Source organism: Trichoplax adhaerens, genomic scaffold (assembly GCF_000150275.1).
Source record: "Trichoplax adhaerens TRIADscaffold_8 genomic scaffold, whole genome shotgun sequence".
In the NCBI taxonomy this organism is placed as follows: Eukaryota; Metazoa; Placozoa; class Uniplacotomia; order Trichoplacea; family Trichoplacidae; genus Trichoplax; species Trichoplax adhaerens.
In genome coordinates this window covers 137,009-154,266 of record NW_002060950.1, presented here as the reverse complement: position 1 = coordinate 154,266, position 17,258 = coordinate 137,009, and the positions used below count along the sequence as shown (strand labels likewise).

Genomic DNA, 17,258 nt, shown 5'->3' with positions numbered 1-17,258 from the left:
CTGTGCTATACAGTACAGTACTGTGCTCTAAACTGCAGTATACAGTACAGTATACAGTATAGTTTAGTAGTCGTTTCAGCAATTACAGTAAGCCTCGGCGACGTCCTATCCGTTCCGAGTCCCAGTCTTTGAGGTTAGAATTATTTTATTTATTCTTGATTTTGTTTACAGTTGCACTATAGTCGTATTACTAGTGTACAGTACTGTACGATAATTTTCTGGCATTTATCGCCAGAAAATCAACAAAAATACAGTATTTCCCCCCCGCAACTAAACCAAGGTGCTAACTAGTACTAACCGCCGGCACTTAGTTTAGGTAAATTACTTGCTGTGAGGTAAGTACGGTGGCCCAAAATGGATAACTATATTCCAGAGCAGAATACAACAGTACAGTACAGTATGTACTGTACAGTACTATACTGTACAGTGTACAGTACATTGCACAGTACAGTACTGTACAGTACTGTACTGGTACTGTACTGTTCTGAAAAAAGAAAGAATTTTCCCAATAAATTCTTTCTACAGTACTACAGTACAGTACAGTACAGTACTGTACTGTACAGTACTGTATACTCAGCCTACAGTACATGATTGCATCACGCCGGTCATTCTTATGCAATGTACTGTACACTGTAATAGTACTGTACTGTACTGTAGTCATAGACTAAAGAAGACCTGGATCATAAAGTAGAAAAAAAAAAAAAAAACCCTCAAACTACAGTAGAACTTATTTATTTCTAGTAGTAGAACGTACAGTATAGAGCGCACTGCTGATTCTTACCAAGCTAGAGCAATGGCTACTGATTATAATATTCGATTGCTATGACTGTGACTGATAATGCATGTTCGAGTAGGAGTTAGAGCATAAAGATTGAACAGTTACCTTAAGGGTTCATTCAATATTTATTTGATAATGAAATGCTGTATACTTCTTTATTCGAAAGATTCAACTAATCAGCAGCAGATTTAATCACCGGATGTACTGTACCGTTAACTGTACTGTATTGTATACTGTACAGTGTACACTGTACAGTACTGTACCGTGCTACAGTATACTGTACTGTACATCATTATTTGACTACTACTCGCCACCAAATCAATAAATTCAACTGTGGACTATATACGTCTGATCAGTTCTTCCATTGATTGTTAATTGTTAATTGAAGGAAAATGTTTACGAAATATGGAAGTAGTCAAATAGTGAAAGGCATATTCCGACGTTGTGTTGGAACTTCTACTGTTCGGATGTGTAAGCCTTCAAAGGTGGAGAGACTATCACCATCAGAAGAAGTATTTGAGGCTGAAGACCGTTACGGTGCTCATAACTATGCACCCGTTCCTGTTGCCTTGGCACGTGGTAAAGGGGTAAACGTTTGGGATGTTGAAGATAAAAAGTATTACGATTTTTTAAGTGGTTATTCATCACTTAATCAGGGTCATTGCCACCCTAAAATTGTCAATGCTCTGAAGGAACAAGCTGAAGTATTATCCCTGACCTCTCGGGCGTTTTATAATGATAAGCTCGGAACATATGAACGTTATATAACTTCATTGTTCGGCTACGATAAAGTTTTACCAATGAATACTGGCGTTGAAGCTTGCGAAACTGCTGTCAAACTGGCTCGTCGGTGGGGATATGACGTGAAGGGCATCCCGGCAAATCAGGCTAAGATTATATTTGCAGAAAATAACTTTTGGGGACGAAGCCTGTCAGCAATTTCTTCATCAACCGATCCAGAAAGTCGAGGTGGATTCGGGCCTTTCATGCCTAATTTCGAAATCATACCCTACAATGACTTACAAGCTGTTGATGTAAGTGGTACAGTTTTATAGTATTCTGAAATATTGCATTTATGGATTTACTAATTAATTTACTGAATATTTCAATTCAACACTATTCCATGCTGGTATAAACTTTACATTCGTTGTGCTACACTGTATATGCCACGGTCCATGTTATATACTCTAATGTTATAAGAGTCTTTCTACCGACATCGACCCAGCCCCTTTCTTGCTTACATTTTTGAGTTATGATATAGAATGTACAATGTACATTTAGTTATACAGTAATTATTTAACCTACGTATTAATGAATTGTTGTGCACAATATAGTTGTACACTTATACCAAGGCAGTTAAGCACCTACAAAACGGGACTGCACTTAAAAGTTTTTCACTGTTATTATTATTAGTACAGTATATTCATTGGTCATATCATTTATATCTTGTTTTCATTAATATTGAATGTCATGCCATACATTCGCAGTCGACTTTAGGCGCACTTTACAGCTTATTGTAGTCGCCATCAGAGCGCGGACGAATCTGTTCTGTTATAATTCACTATGGAGATTGAGCGTATGTAGTAATACATGTAAATAGCATTTGAATCTCGATACCGTACAGCAAGGAACTACTACCTAATAGAAAAGATACCCTGATATAACACGATATCACACTACATCAATTTAGAAAGATCGGACCTTCAATAGGTGTATGTGTTATATGTACTGTTCTTATAATGTACATTAAAAAGTTATAAATTGGTTGTAAGTGAATATGTTTGAGGAAAATTAATGATTCAGCTCCGATATGATAGTACGGCAACAATATTTTCCCTTGCCTTTAACGAACATAAATCTAAACAATCTTAATTGACTTTGGATTTAGCAAGTGACGTGAAAATCGTAGAATCAATTTCACTAGTACTCGAAGTTGGATTGGTTGGAGTGTTATTTATGAACTTCTTGTGGATTGTTTTTACAGAAGGCTTTATCAGATCCTAATGTAGCGGGCTTTATGATAGAGCCTATACAAGGAGAAGCCGGCGTGGTTGTGCCTGATGAAGGTTACATTTCCAGTGTTCGTCAGCTTTGTAATAAGCATAATGTAAGACATTGAGTATCAGGATTAACAATATTCTAGCTCATACTATTATCGTACTTTCATGTGCATTACTAAATCAGAAGCTGATAATACTGGCAAACTAGTAATTTGATAATACTTACTGTACTTGAAAATTTAGCGACTGTGATTTCTAACAACAGGTACTCTTCATTGCGGACGAAGTGCAGACTGGTCTAGGTCGAACTGGAAGGTAGTACGAATTGTCCGAATTAAATTACAATAATATATTTTTATATAGATTTTCAGATATTTATGAAGTCTTGACTATATTTTGTTATATAAAACCTTATTAAAATGACTGACTCGCTTGTACTGCTACTAACGGATGGATAAATACCGTGTAGGCTATGTAATCTGGTATAGTTGCTATATTTTCTTACGTTATTCTAGTAGTACGAGTAAGCTCACTTTCACCTACTAATATGTAGATTTAACGTTTGCTTCTTAATGTTCAGGTCACGATAATAGTGTTCTGTCAATAGATGTCTTAACCATATTTAGTTTCATTTATACGATCAGCCGTTACTAATTTCAACTGCGAATTTCGGTCGTAGACGTCTATGCTGTGATCACGAAAATGTCCGACCTGATATAGTGACACTTGGTAAAGCATTATCTGGTGGTGTCTATCCGGTTAGATTTAACAAGGAGCTGTTGATTATATTATTATTTACTCACTTTCTATTCGATTACGTGAAATAACTTACTTTTAAATGCATATGTAAGCCCGCATACAATTAGCCCCGTTTTCTTTGAATTCATTTCATCAATTTATATCCATAGATTTCTGCTGTTCTTTGTGATGATGAAATTATGCTAACAATTAAACCAGGACAGGTATTTGCTAATTCTTAGCAAATTTTTCAGTTAGGCTGAGATAGGATTCATAATATTGCTATGCCTTAGACATGATCTTTCAGATGTTATTATTTAACTATCATTTTAACAATAGCATGGCTCAACGTATGGAGGCAATCCTCTTGCTTCTGCTGTAGCTATAACCGCTTTGCAGGTACGTTGTGTGTAGATACTAAGTCAATCGTACTGATATTTAGGTGATTGTTTTGAACATTTAAAGTTTTATTAGCTGTAGAATATTGTTAAGCTTATTAATTTTGCTTACAGGTCCTCGAGGAAGAGAAATTAGCTGAGAGAGCCGAGTATTTAGGTTCAATGTTACAGAGTGGATTACGGGAATTAAATCCCGATATCATATCGTTGGTAAGAGGAAAGGGGCTGCTACAAGCAATTGTTATTAACAATAAACAAGGTACATACGGAAACGTTGCTGTACTTTTATACTTACGCACTAGTTATGGATACACGATTTTCATCGTTAATGTCTTGCAAGATATTTATAATTATAATCATTATCTCGGTAGATATTAATGCTTGGGAAATTTGTTTACGCTTGCGAGATAACGGTCTGCTAGCCAAGCCGACACATGGTGACAAAATTCGATTTGCACCGCCTCTTGTAATGACGGAAAAAGAGCTAAAGGAATGTATCGACATTATTGGTGAAACTATAGAATCCTTCGCGTAAACCGGTGCAGCGTACTAACATGGCTCTCTTAAATTGAAATTATGTTAATCCTATTAAATGATTTTATGAAATAAGAGATAAGATATCAATATTCTATATTATAATTTGCAAAGCCGTTTGAATATCACAGAAATGAACTTATTTCATGACTGTTTCACACAATTTAGTATTAAAAGACACGCGTATTATGGAATACCACGTTTTCCTTCTTTAGGTAATTTAATAATATTACATGTACGTGGATCGCGTATTGCTGCAAATAATTTTGCAGTTCTTTATAAATTTCTTAATCGGCAGGAGTTAATTAAAATGCATTGTTAATCTAAATAGCAGGCTAAAGAAAATAAATCTTAGTTTTCAATTAATTTTGCTTGCGCTACCGATGATGAGATGTGACTTGTTCGTGCAGAGATAGTATTAGCCCTGCTCATACTTCCATTTATTCAGGTACTAGAATAGCTATCAAATGCATTACAATTACCGGTATGTTCTCTTGCTACATCGCATTCGTCGACAGCTAGGCTCTGACCTAAATTATCATCTATCCATATTACAAAAGGCTGTTGTATCGTTCGCAATTGCAAATGTGCATTGAGTAGCATGTAGATTTCTTCTCCGTTACTTCTGAATGCCAAAACGGCCGTTGATCAAAAACCTAAGTTCTTTGTAAAGTGCGAATACCGTAAAAATATGTTCATCGGGAATTTCGATACAAGTAGCCAAACGCTCGGCAAATTACTAGTATATTTATTTACATAGTAAGGATGGTAAATCGCTTTGTACACTTAGGACAGAATATCGGAAATATTTGCGCGTCCAATAATTTGTAGTGTGTTGGAACTCAGTATAAACGCCCATTTTAATAGCAAGATGAAAGTTTCCATTGAACTTTCATGGTTTCCAGTATTTCTTAGCTGGGCATCCATTCGAAAAATACTGAAAACGTGTGTAAATTAAACATAGTTGCTTACTGTATGTAGGTTGGGTTCTATCTAAACTTTATAAAATAGACCAGTATTCAAGCAGTCGTAAAGTAACATGAAAATGCATGCGTAGGAATGGCTGTTGCAACAATTGTAGCATTGTGATATGAAAAGAAGTCCGTAGTATTTCTACCTTGGGAAATAACGCTTGTAAAGAGTAAAGATACAGAAGTAGATATGACACGCCGCAGCAGTCTGGGATGATAGTAGATGGTTGATAATAGAAATAAGACTGCAAATATAATCTGATACTCTATCATCAATTTGAATGAAATTTCTTTTACCTTGTATTCTCACTCAAGCACGTCCTAGTGGTCCAGAAACTGCATTACTATTTACAGATTTTGTCGTGCTGAGTCACAAGTAAGCAAATAAGTAACCAATTACGGAATCTTTAACAGTATACTAGGTGCATCTAGTGTAGCTTGCATATTTTTGACAGGTGAACTACTAAAGGCGTAGATAAACGTTATAAAGCGCTTCTACTTTCAAGATATCTTACGAAATTGAAACTTTATGATGATTTCCTATATCTCATTTAGAATATCAAGAATTTCTGATATCGCTAAGCTAACTCCTACGAGGGTCAAATAATTTGTGAATGATGATTGCATTGTGTATAGGCAGAAACATTTTCTTCTTCTGTATTAATAACTACAGCTTGATATGATTAGGCTTTACTGTATAGCACCTTTGCAGTATCTATATATATAGTCATATTTTCGATGTTACTAAAATATACGCGTATACGGCTTCATTATTTCAGTTCCATATTTGAAGGGCAAATCATTAGATTGGCATGTTTAGGAAGGCAATAAGTTGCATCATTTGTTCAAAGTCAATAGATTAATCATTTAATTTAAAGTTTAGTGAGAGAATGCTATACATACTTGATACATTATATTACCCATTATTTAGTAAATTAAACGTTACCGCATTAAGTAAAATAGTATTATTTCTAGTTTTGGAATGAAGTATTGAATTTTTGATATAAATTATGCTTCCCTTCTAATGTAATGATTACAATTACCTGACCTATTTGTTACCAAAATTATTCTAAAATCCAATTACTTTAGTAGAATCGAGGATATTAAAAGCATTATATCATCATTTTCAGGTATTTTATCATAATGTGACGATATCTTATTATTAAATTATCGATGTACTTTGCCAATCTAAGAGTGTTTGTTGCCGATATTTCTGTTATGTAAGATTGCGAGTTGCATTAAATGACACTTTTACCGGAATATGCGACACAAAAACAACGACGATTTATGTAATCAGTCATTACCTTTACTGATGTAAAGTAATTAATCAGAAATACCTATACTGAATATTTATAAGTATGACTAAATCAGATATTTAATTTCTTGCTTCTAAGATCTATACAATGTCCAAAGAATATGTATGAACATCAAGAAACATGCAGAAAGCTTAATAGTTTCGATAATTTTATAAAGTATAAAGTAAAAATAAAGAAATACTACGGCATACTTTAACTTAAACCATTTAAACAATTATACTATATTTGAGATTCTGGTATAAAGCTAGTATATCGACTAGTGGATGGTTATGTTCTTAGATCTTGAGATAATACTATACACTATGCTCATATAGTTGTTTTTTTGCCATTATGATAAACAACTAAACTGATTACGAAAATGGGATGTGCTTTGGACTTATTTATTAACTTACATTCTGAGTTTCCTATAAGCAACTTCGAGGTGCCTAAGATTACAATATTAAACATTCTCGTAAATGCTTGTATAATCTTATCAATAAAATAATATTAACAACTCTAATAAGAAAACAGGAACGAACATATGACTTTTGATATATAAGAAATGGAATGAACAGGAAGTTGCTTGTAAATATTACATGTCAATCAATCTTGGTATCCGTAACATTAATGATAAAAGTCTTAAGTTGATCTTCAAGTGTAAGACCTAACAATCGCTTACCATTATAAAACTATTGCAAGTTTATGCTTAATTTACTATCTAGAAGTAAAATTTATAACTGTTTCTTTGTTATTTCAAGTAAAAGTAATGAAAAAGATTTATTTTTTGACGAGTTGTAATTGAATGAAATCTCCAAGCAGTTGACGTAACGGAGATCATAAGCATTATCAAATTTTAATTTTACTGTGTGTACTGGCGCTATGGTATGAATTAGCGCTCATGCCAAATATTCATCAAATTATGGGAAGAAAATTTCTTTGTAAATATCTATATTCAGTAGCTGGTCACAGATTTGATTCTGCTCATAACAAAATTTGCATATACAATTGATTCGAGTTTATAATCATATTTTTTATAGCGAATAGGAATGCTTCTATTTTTATTAAATTATATTAAAAAATTATACCTATTCATGACTTAAATTCTGATAAGTAATTATCATCGTGACTAAAATGAAAAAGAAAAGAATGCATACGTATTGAAACTGAAAACTTCTTAATATAATTTATTATTATTTTTTTCTTCATTGTTATACCATTCACAAAGCATATTGTTCATTGATGGTATTATCTATTGTTGGTTGGACAATTTCCGGGCCTGAAACAGTTCCTAAAATAACTAGGTGCATTTTTATTTTTTAACCTCTTTTCAAAGTCATGTATTATGTAAGACTTTTCAACTTACAATTAAGAAAATAATGATTAGTATTTGTATCGATGACAAGGATATAGCTTAACCGTATCTGCTTTGCTATTATGAATTTCATTATAAAGTAATTCCGATTTATTTTCGATTGCTAGATTATTTATTTGGAATATTAGCAACGGTTTTGGTGGATTTTTACGGTAACTTATTATTTTCTCTACGATGCTCATTGTATTTTATAAATCTAACGTTAGAAATATTTAATTCTATTTAAATGTATTAGGTTGAGTAATTTATAATTATTTTTTTTGTGAATATATTTCCAATATTACCCTTGATCAGTCGTCGGATAAAAAGAATTGTTTAACACATAATAGCGGATAAAAGAGGCGTAGAAAGCTATGGAAAATGTAAAAATAAATTCATATAAATAACGATTATAGTAAAAAAATAGTAATGATAAATAAAAGATCATAAATAAATATTAAGGAACCAGTCAACTTACTGTTTTGCATTTTGCCTGCATTAAAAGCTGTTTATATCTCAATCATTATTTAATATTATAAATTAAATTAAATGTTTAAAAATACTTTCTGCTCTAGTACAATGGGAAATAAAAATGGCAAAGTGCTATATTTAGATAGTAATAGTATCGATATTACGATAATAGTGTTAAATGCGGCAACAATAATTAAGAATACCTTCAAGATTACACATTTAGGAAATCAATACAAAATTGCCAAAAAGTTTAACACAAGAGGTATATTGCACGAAATGGAATCTCGCATTATTTATTACAATCTTTTGATACTTTTGTAAATACTTCGCCAGAAGCATGCGCTGCCGCTCTAAGTTTTACTACAATATCTCGGTCATCTAAAGTTTCCTGTATGTTAAACACTGTATCCTAATTCTGGAGTGAATCGGTATTATTGTCATAGAGGTAAAATCAAACCTATTTGGCTCTATGATTGTTAACAACTGACCACACCTACCTATCGCAAATACCAGAGCGCACCCTATAAGTAAGTTTTCAAATTTTTATGTCACACATGTACGTGTAGGTGGGTTTTTGGCATTAAATAAAAAAATTTAGGGATTTTAATTAATGTGAGGTCTATAAATTAGAAATAGATGTTATACTTTAAGTTTCCTCGAATATGTAACGCGTCTATATTTGACAATGCTCGTATATTTAAAGTGTGAAGGTTAAATTTAATGTAGTAAAAGGATATCTCAGCAGCATTTGCATGAATTTTGCAATATTTTTGAAATTGCAACCGATATTTAGTGTTATCAAGGTAAGCATGATCCTGGGAGCACTACTAATAGTACTTATTAATGTAGTAACATACTCGCTAATCAATCCAGATAACTAACTTCAAATATCTCGTTAACTTTAATTTTAAAATACTATTAGCTATAAGTACTTAGTGATTAAAAATTGATAACTGACACGTATACCCTCATATTGAGCAAAATTATTTAAAGCTATTAATAACCAATATAATATATTATCATTCGCAGTTCTCCCCAAAATTTTACTCCCGTAAAGTAAAAATTCAGGTAGTATAGAGATGTATATTAAATATTAAGATATTCTTTACTGTAATTGACGAGACATTAGGTGTAATCAAGCTACTTAATACTAAAAATTATATTTATTATTATCTTATTAATAAAAGTATATTAGCAGCAAAACATTGCAGTTTTCGGTATATCTAGTGCAAATTTTGAAAATATATCATGAATAGAAAGTTATCATTTCTAAGGAACAACCTGCCTTTAGTATAATAGTTAAACAGTTAGTAATACTGTGGCTAAGTAAAACCTTTTGGTTTTAAAAAATATTAATTCCTGAACCCTAAAGAAGATATTTTTATTTTTCATATTATAGCACTGTGCTTCACTGAAACTCTGTTTTCAGGATTTATAGTTAAAATGATAAATTACAAGCTTATGAAAAGCAAAAATAAGTTTTGCCATTTGATCAATGGATAGTGACTGCAGATAAACAAAATCCGATGAAGGCAGCATTACATGACATTGCAGGTATATTTTACAAATGCTATTGTGCATTATAACCGGATGAGATATCACTTTAGTATATGCATACGTCAAGTTATGCTATCGTAATAAAGGGTATCTATTTATTTACGATATTGTCAATTTATCACGCAAACATATATCGTAGACAATTTTTAAACTTAATCCATCTTGAACAGATGTAATGGATATACATTAAGGCAGCTCGATCTCAAATTTTAACTTTATTTTAAATATGCGTATTTGCGGTAAAACTTGTGATAGTAAAGCATAGTGGGAGATAAATTACTTGTCATTAAATTACGGCAACTACTACTTCAGTACTGTATATAACTTACAGTACTAGATCTTATGGTTCAGATTCTGATAGAAGCTAGATACTATAGACTCTCTATGTCTGATTTCTAGTACCTTCAATGGAGGAAATTGCGATTGCTTGCTTTCACAGTTTATTGGCGCTTGACTGATCGACGTTGATTTATTACCAGATGCAATATTTCAATAATTAATAATTGAGGGAGTACTTCTAAATGAATACGGTTGAAAAGATACCGTACAGTGACTGTAGAGGTAGAGTAGTGCATCAAAACTATTTGGATAGTCTTGATTACCGCTATTAAAATGTAACCATCCAAAAATAAATGTTTTTAAGTCGCAAATTCCCATGTTAATATTTTATGTCAATATTAGAATTACGTTTTTTTTCGTGCAGATATACTTTACTAGTTAATAATATCTCGCTTTACTTTAAATAGAAGATATATTCTGTGAGATACGAGTAGTCCCGGGTACTTAGAGCCAGCTTTAACAATATTAATTGTAATAGTAAGCATCTGTTTGAAACTTAGTATATTTATAAAATTCCTGTTTATGCCTGCACTTGTGCTTGCGTTTAGTTGTTAGCATTTGATATCAATAGAATGCGTAAGATTTCAGATTTTCTATAGTTTCAGAAGCGGCATAGTACAAATTTACTACATTAGTGTAATGTTGGGAGTTTATTTCATGTTCCTTTAGCTTTCAGAAACATACGGGACTAAATTTATTGCCAAGGGTTGACTTCACTGGCTTTTGAAGGGTAAGTGGTCGTCAAGAACTTTTAAGTTAGAGAATCAAAGTTTATTACATCTTGCTCAATCGTCTACAATCGATGGCTTGAAGTGCTGACGTCTGGGACTTTAAGTAAAAAGTTAAACATGATATCAGCGTTTTTATTATGCAAGTAAGAATTCTGCTGTTGCGTCGACAAAGGTTCATTTTGTTATAAGCAGTACTTTAAAATTTTCCAGATATGTGAGTTGAAAGGAGGCCACAACCTGTAGGCCTGACAATAAAATTTTAGTTAACGGCCTCCAAAGTAGCCAGCTCATCGCTAGTTATCAAAATAGCTAACATTAACATATGCATATGTGAACGTTACTGTACTATAAGTGAAATATTAACGCTTGATCATTCGCATGAATGATATGAAGTACCAAATTTGTAAGCAGTACAGTTAATGCTAAATTTTATTTTGTACAGTTCTAATTAAAGCTTTGCAGATATGCGAATCAACTATTGATTTTATGTTATGCAGGCTACGAAAAGAAATACTAATATGCTATATCGAAATCTTATTTTTCTTGTAATTTAATGAATCTTGTGTAAATGTATGCGCTCGAATATGCGGGAATACTTATAATAATTTATATGGTCTCGGTATAGGATATACCTGGCTTAATTTTACAATGATACTGTAGCAATTTACGAATTAATTGACTACCTAATCTATATGAAGGATATATACTGTGCTATACTAACGGTTCTTGATTCAGCCGTTGTCAAGTTAATATAATAGAATTTATAGTACAGAATAATAACGTTCGTAACAAGTAAAAATATGTAAATCAACTATCATATGGCTTCTTTGGTCTGTTGTTCAAAAATTCTAAGCTTTGTCATTGTACTGATATGTATTAAATTTTATCATAATATTTTAAAATTATCCCTTTTCGCCGTAGTTGTAAAGTGCTTTTACCTGCTACTACTGTGTATTCATCAGCCATTTTTATAACTTCTTGATCTCTTATCTGAAAGTTTTTCTGCTGAAAGATATTCCGTCAGATTCCAAAATGATGATGTTATCTCAATAAGCGTACTTTGTAGTGCATCTACGTATCATCCTATATCATCGCAAAAATTACGTGTTATTAATATAATAAATTCATAGCCGTAGTGCCTGCTCTTTATTACAGGGTTCAAATAAGTGCCGTATTTGATTCAGTGTCGATGATTCGAAACTTATCAATGGTACTAAATATCTATTAAAGATTTAGTTAAAACCTGCATTAAGTAAGCTATCGAATATAACAAATTACAACTGTGGATGATGCATTGGTGAAGTTATACTACTATTAATAAGTTTAAATTTATATACCTAGTTATGCGCAGTAGTGTTGTATATACGGTAAGAAAGGTTGTAGTAGAATCGTATATCATTTATTTTATGTGACTTTTGTCTTTTCTTAGTATATATCGATGATGAATAAAAGGGTATTGATTGAATGTATGACCTATAATACTGCTTGAAGAAATTTCTTGGAAGTTATATTCAACTGATAATAACCTTAATTTACTTATGCATAATTGAATAGCTGATAATAATATTAAATCAAATATTGATAGCTTTAGGATGTTATTGAAAGTTTTTGCATTGTCGACATTGTATCAGATAGAATAATGCTAACGTTGTTTCATTTTATCTTTGGTATAAATTTCACAATTGCGAGAAAGTGGGTGGGAAGAAAGAAAAAATTCCGGTCTTATGAAGTGAGTGTCAGTTGCTCTATAATTATAATAGTTTAATGGATATGTTAGATTTCCATTCAGGTTGGCGTCAATGACAAACTAAGTCCTTCTATATCAGCGCAACTGAGTTATCCGTGTTGCGGTATTTTACTCTTCTACTGCCTACGCAATATAACTTTATGAATGATAGCATACTCGAATAGTTGGCTATTCTAAATTTGATCTCATCATAAGCTTTCAAGATTTTTACTTTGTATTTTCCATATGCTTCATCGACTAAAACATAAAGGTTGGGATAGCGGTAATGAATTTCTAATTTACGGCTGATGACAAAGCCGGTAAGGCACGCCGATGAAGAGGGGTTAGTTAGCTGATAAGGACATACATAACCTAGAGAGGCATTTATTACTTATAAATATATGCGTGCATGCTTGGTTGTGGCATAAGTGATACACTCTATTGTCTCATAGTCTACTGTACTTTATATATATACATTCATATACGCACGTACTATCTGAGTATAGTGTACGTTCAATTAAATCATGAAGCATTTGAGTTCGTTTATCTTTTTTTTTGTCTGATATTGCCTTACATTATAGTAGTTCTATTGGCTGTTATCCATCTATATGTATCGTATGTCTATGTAGACTCAAGGCAACATAAATAGCTATCAATTTACAAAAAATGAACAAGAGCCTGAACAAAGGGCAGATGATGATAAATGCTGTAGGATGGCCGAAAGACTTTCTTCCCGAAATTGTTTTGTGCTCTTTCGATTTCTATGATATTATTTGCCCTTCCTCTCCTTTGTATTCGCTTTCTAAGAATAAAAATGTCAATCACTTGGTACAGCATTTTCGATCCACAGATCATTGGTACTTCTTTCCCACACCACTTCAACAGTATTAAGCCGCATACGGAATTAATTAAAACGTCACATTGACGTGTGCCCTAAAAATAGAAGACAGTTTATTGGGTAAATGTTAATAACCAACTTCCAGTAAAATAATCGGTTATTTTAAATAGTGGACCGCCCACGATTGCAGTTCAGTTTTAAGTATCAAGCATCTTGTTAAAAAGCCACCTACCTAATCATCGTAATTAGTTACTACTACGCTAATCTCAATTGCAACAGTCAACATCGGCTGGTAACGTGTGTTACCAATCTCACGACTTCTGCGTTATCGTTATCAGGGATTGATAACAACTTTTGATCTTGCTGGCCAATCTGCTTTATGATATCGCAACACTTGTCGTAATCGCTGCCTCGTTCAGGTTCGCCGGTTTATTTTCTTGGATTAAGACTGTTATCTTTGCTGTAGTGAGATTGATGGTAAACCGTAAATACGAATACTACCTCGAAGTAATATTTTCCATTGATGATCATCAGCCAAAGTCGGTGTCACATTTGGCAATAGCTATTTCCTCCCACTGCGCTATATTCAGCTAGAGTGTGCACTTAAAGGTAAGTCCAACTAAATCATACATCGTCAACTCGCCAGACGATTATAGTCTACTGCGTTGTGGTGACTGATAAGTAATTATAACTCCTTTTAAAAATTTCAGTTGATCACTAAGACGTAAGTAATACAGTAATGTATAGTGACAGTGTACTGTACAGTGTACAGTGGATATACAGAACATTATTGACATCATCTGCTAAGTAAACTGTACTAGCTACGATCGTATTGAGTAGTATTTACAGTACAGTACTGACATGTACTGTACATTGTACTGTATAGTGTACAGTACAGTAGACTGTAGCTATCGTGTACAGTACAGCATTGTACAGTACTGTACACTGCTGTACAGTACTGTATAACTTCTTAGCTGCAATACAGAATACTGTACAGTACAGTACTGTAAGTGCAGTCGAGTACGGTACCACACTGTGAGCCAAATTATTGATTCGTACGCCTGTATACTGTACACTGTACAGTACTGTACTGTACAGTAGGAGTTCTGCTATTATCCTGACCGCTGTACAGTACAGTGTATACTGTACACTGTAGTGTACAGTATACACTGTACTGTACTCACGCCTGAGAACCTGTAATTTACTATACTGTACTGTACGTACAGTACAGTACTGTATAGTTGGCATACTGTACAGTACAGTACCATAATTCCAATAACTGGTACAGTGTACAGTCTTGTGGACATCATGATGATCAGAGGACTGTACCGCTATCTTACGAGCTTTAGTACTGTACTGTACAGTACTAAAGCTCAGTGTTATTACTTACGGTGTACCGTACTGTATAGTGTACAGTACAGTACTGTACATTTTGTGCGCACTTAGCATTCTTCATACTGTACTGTACTGTACTGTACACTTGTACAGTACAGTACATTACTTTGTATGATGCAAAATATACTGTACAGTGCTGTACTGTACTGTATTTCTTGCGCCTGATACGTGATTTACAGTACTGTACTGTACAGTACAATACTCAAATTCGTGCTGTACAGTACAGTACATGTACTATAGTACACTGTCCAGCACGGTACTGTACTCTACAGTACTGAAGTTGAATTTTTTTTACTGCCAGTACAGTACTGCACTCAGAGTACTGTACTGTACTGACTACAGCACTGTACTGTACTGTACTGTACTGTACACTGTACAGTACTAGGCTATTTTGGACCACTATGAGCAGCACGGTGGTACTGTACGTAAAGCGTTTTGCTTCCATTTGGTAGTAATAACAGTTAATCTCTTATTTCGCTATATAGGGGAGATAGATCGTGTTTACACCACAAGGAATCGGAAAAAATAGCATAACATTTTCAACCTACTGTTATCTCATTTAATGGAAGCTTTGGACAACTTAGCTCAAGTTGCATCTGATCAGTTAGCATACACAACCGACTCGTCCAGCCTTTTACAACCTCCTTTAACCTCACGACCAATTTCTACTAAGGAAAGTAGCATTGTTACCAGCTGCACTACAACTACGATGGCTTCTGTTGCCGCAGATGTGTTGCCTGCTGAAGAATTACACGATACGTCCGGTGTTTATACAGGTACAGTAATATAATTTAGAATGTTACGTTGTTGTCCTGAATTGGAAAATGGTAAATTCAGGACAACGTATTATGCGATTGGATATATTCTGTATTTGAGTGTATTTTAGAGTACACTGCGTTGAATTCCTGGCTCGGATATTACATGTAACCGGTAACTTAAACTTGTATTGCGTTTTCTGCTATACTGTACATTATAGTGTACAAGGTATTCGTGTAGTGTTGGCTTGAATCGTTTGCAATACTGCAGTTAATAGTATTGGACATTTTATCCCAGACTAAAATTTCACAGTCCATTAAAGATAGTCTTAAAAGCCTCGTTGTAATCGATTATGCTAGACACCAGTATTATCAAAAGTTCATTTATATATCATAGACTGTTTAGTGCCATGTTACTTGGCGCTACTTTTGTAGTAAAGCGTATGCCGTAAGGTGTATTATATGTGAAAATAATGATTGGACACGCCAACTTGAAGCTAGAAATTATTGTAGCGTTCCTAAAAAACCTTTTATTGAAGATTTACAAAGTTAGCATGACTAGCGGATCAGCGAAAGGGTCTCGCTTGATCCAGCATTTCTCTGTTGTATGCCTAGTTACTATGGATGTTAAATCTGCTATGAACCCTAGTCATGATGTTCATTGTTGGTTATAGGCAACTGACAATTCATGGTGCTTCTAATAATAATTAAAAATTGCTTATTGGTAACTAAGATTATAACCTAGATGACCTGCACTATACCAGTGAACTGTAAAAGTAGCACTTTAACTTAAGATAGATTGGCAAATTAGCACCATTCAAATATCAACACTGTAGGAGTCATATATTATCCATGTTGATTGTTGTTTTTGTACAATATTCAAGATAGCAATGAAACCTAGTGATCCATGGTGTGCCCGATGTGTATTGCGTTAATGGTTCATTGATATTATTTGTATAGAACGGTAACACGAAACAGTCTGGCAGCATACAGTACAGCGAGTACAGTAGTTGAGAAAGTAGAGTTGACAATTATATCATTACAATGATGGTATCATCACTTAAACATTTGTAGTATATCGTACGAATCGTCATAACATACGTATATCGTACCAGGTAGTACCTAATCTATCGCTTGATGTTTTTTCGGATTTCACCTTCAAGTAGTAATGCAGTTCAGAATGATATTCACACTTTCAACGACATTTAATTTTCGATCGCACTTCTACATGTTAAGACATTAGGCAATAGTACCATACTGTATACGGTTTACAAATTAGAAAATTTCTTTAGTGATGCCCGTTGTGCAGCACTGTAGGTCATACTAAAGTAGTGGTCGTTGTCTTTTAGTATAGTAGTTGATTTCCTAGTTCTGCATTACA

At 33.4% G+C, this 17,258-nt stretch overlaps 1 protein-coding gene across 1 annotated transcript; it reads left to right on the top strand.

The window, feature by feature from the left end:
• Positions 1 to 1,245: 1,245 nt before the first annotated feature.
• Positions 1,246 to 4,449, top strand: TRIADDRAFT_28327 (uncharacterized protein; the record flags this gene model as incomplete). The annotated part of the gene is made up of 8 exons (XM_002114673.1): positions 1,246 to 1,812; positions 2,763 to 2,885; positions 3,044 to 3,093; positions 3,458 to 3,536; positions 3,687 to 3,740; positions 3,856 to 3,915; positions 4,029 to 4,173; positions 4,286 to 4,449. 8 exons carry the CDS (start codon positions 1,246 to 1,248, stop codon positions 4,447 to 4,449), a joined length of 1,242 nt encoding a protein of 413 aa, XP_002114709.1.
• Between the last annotated feature and the right edge of the window lie 12,809 nt (positions 4,450 to 17,258).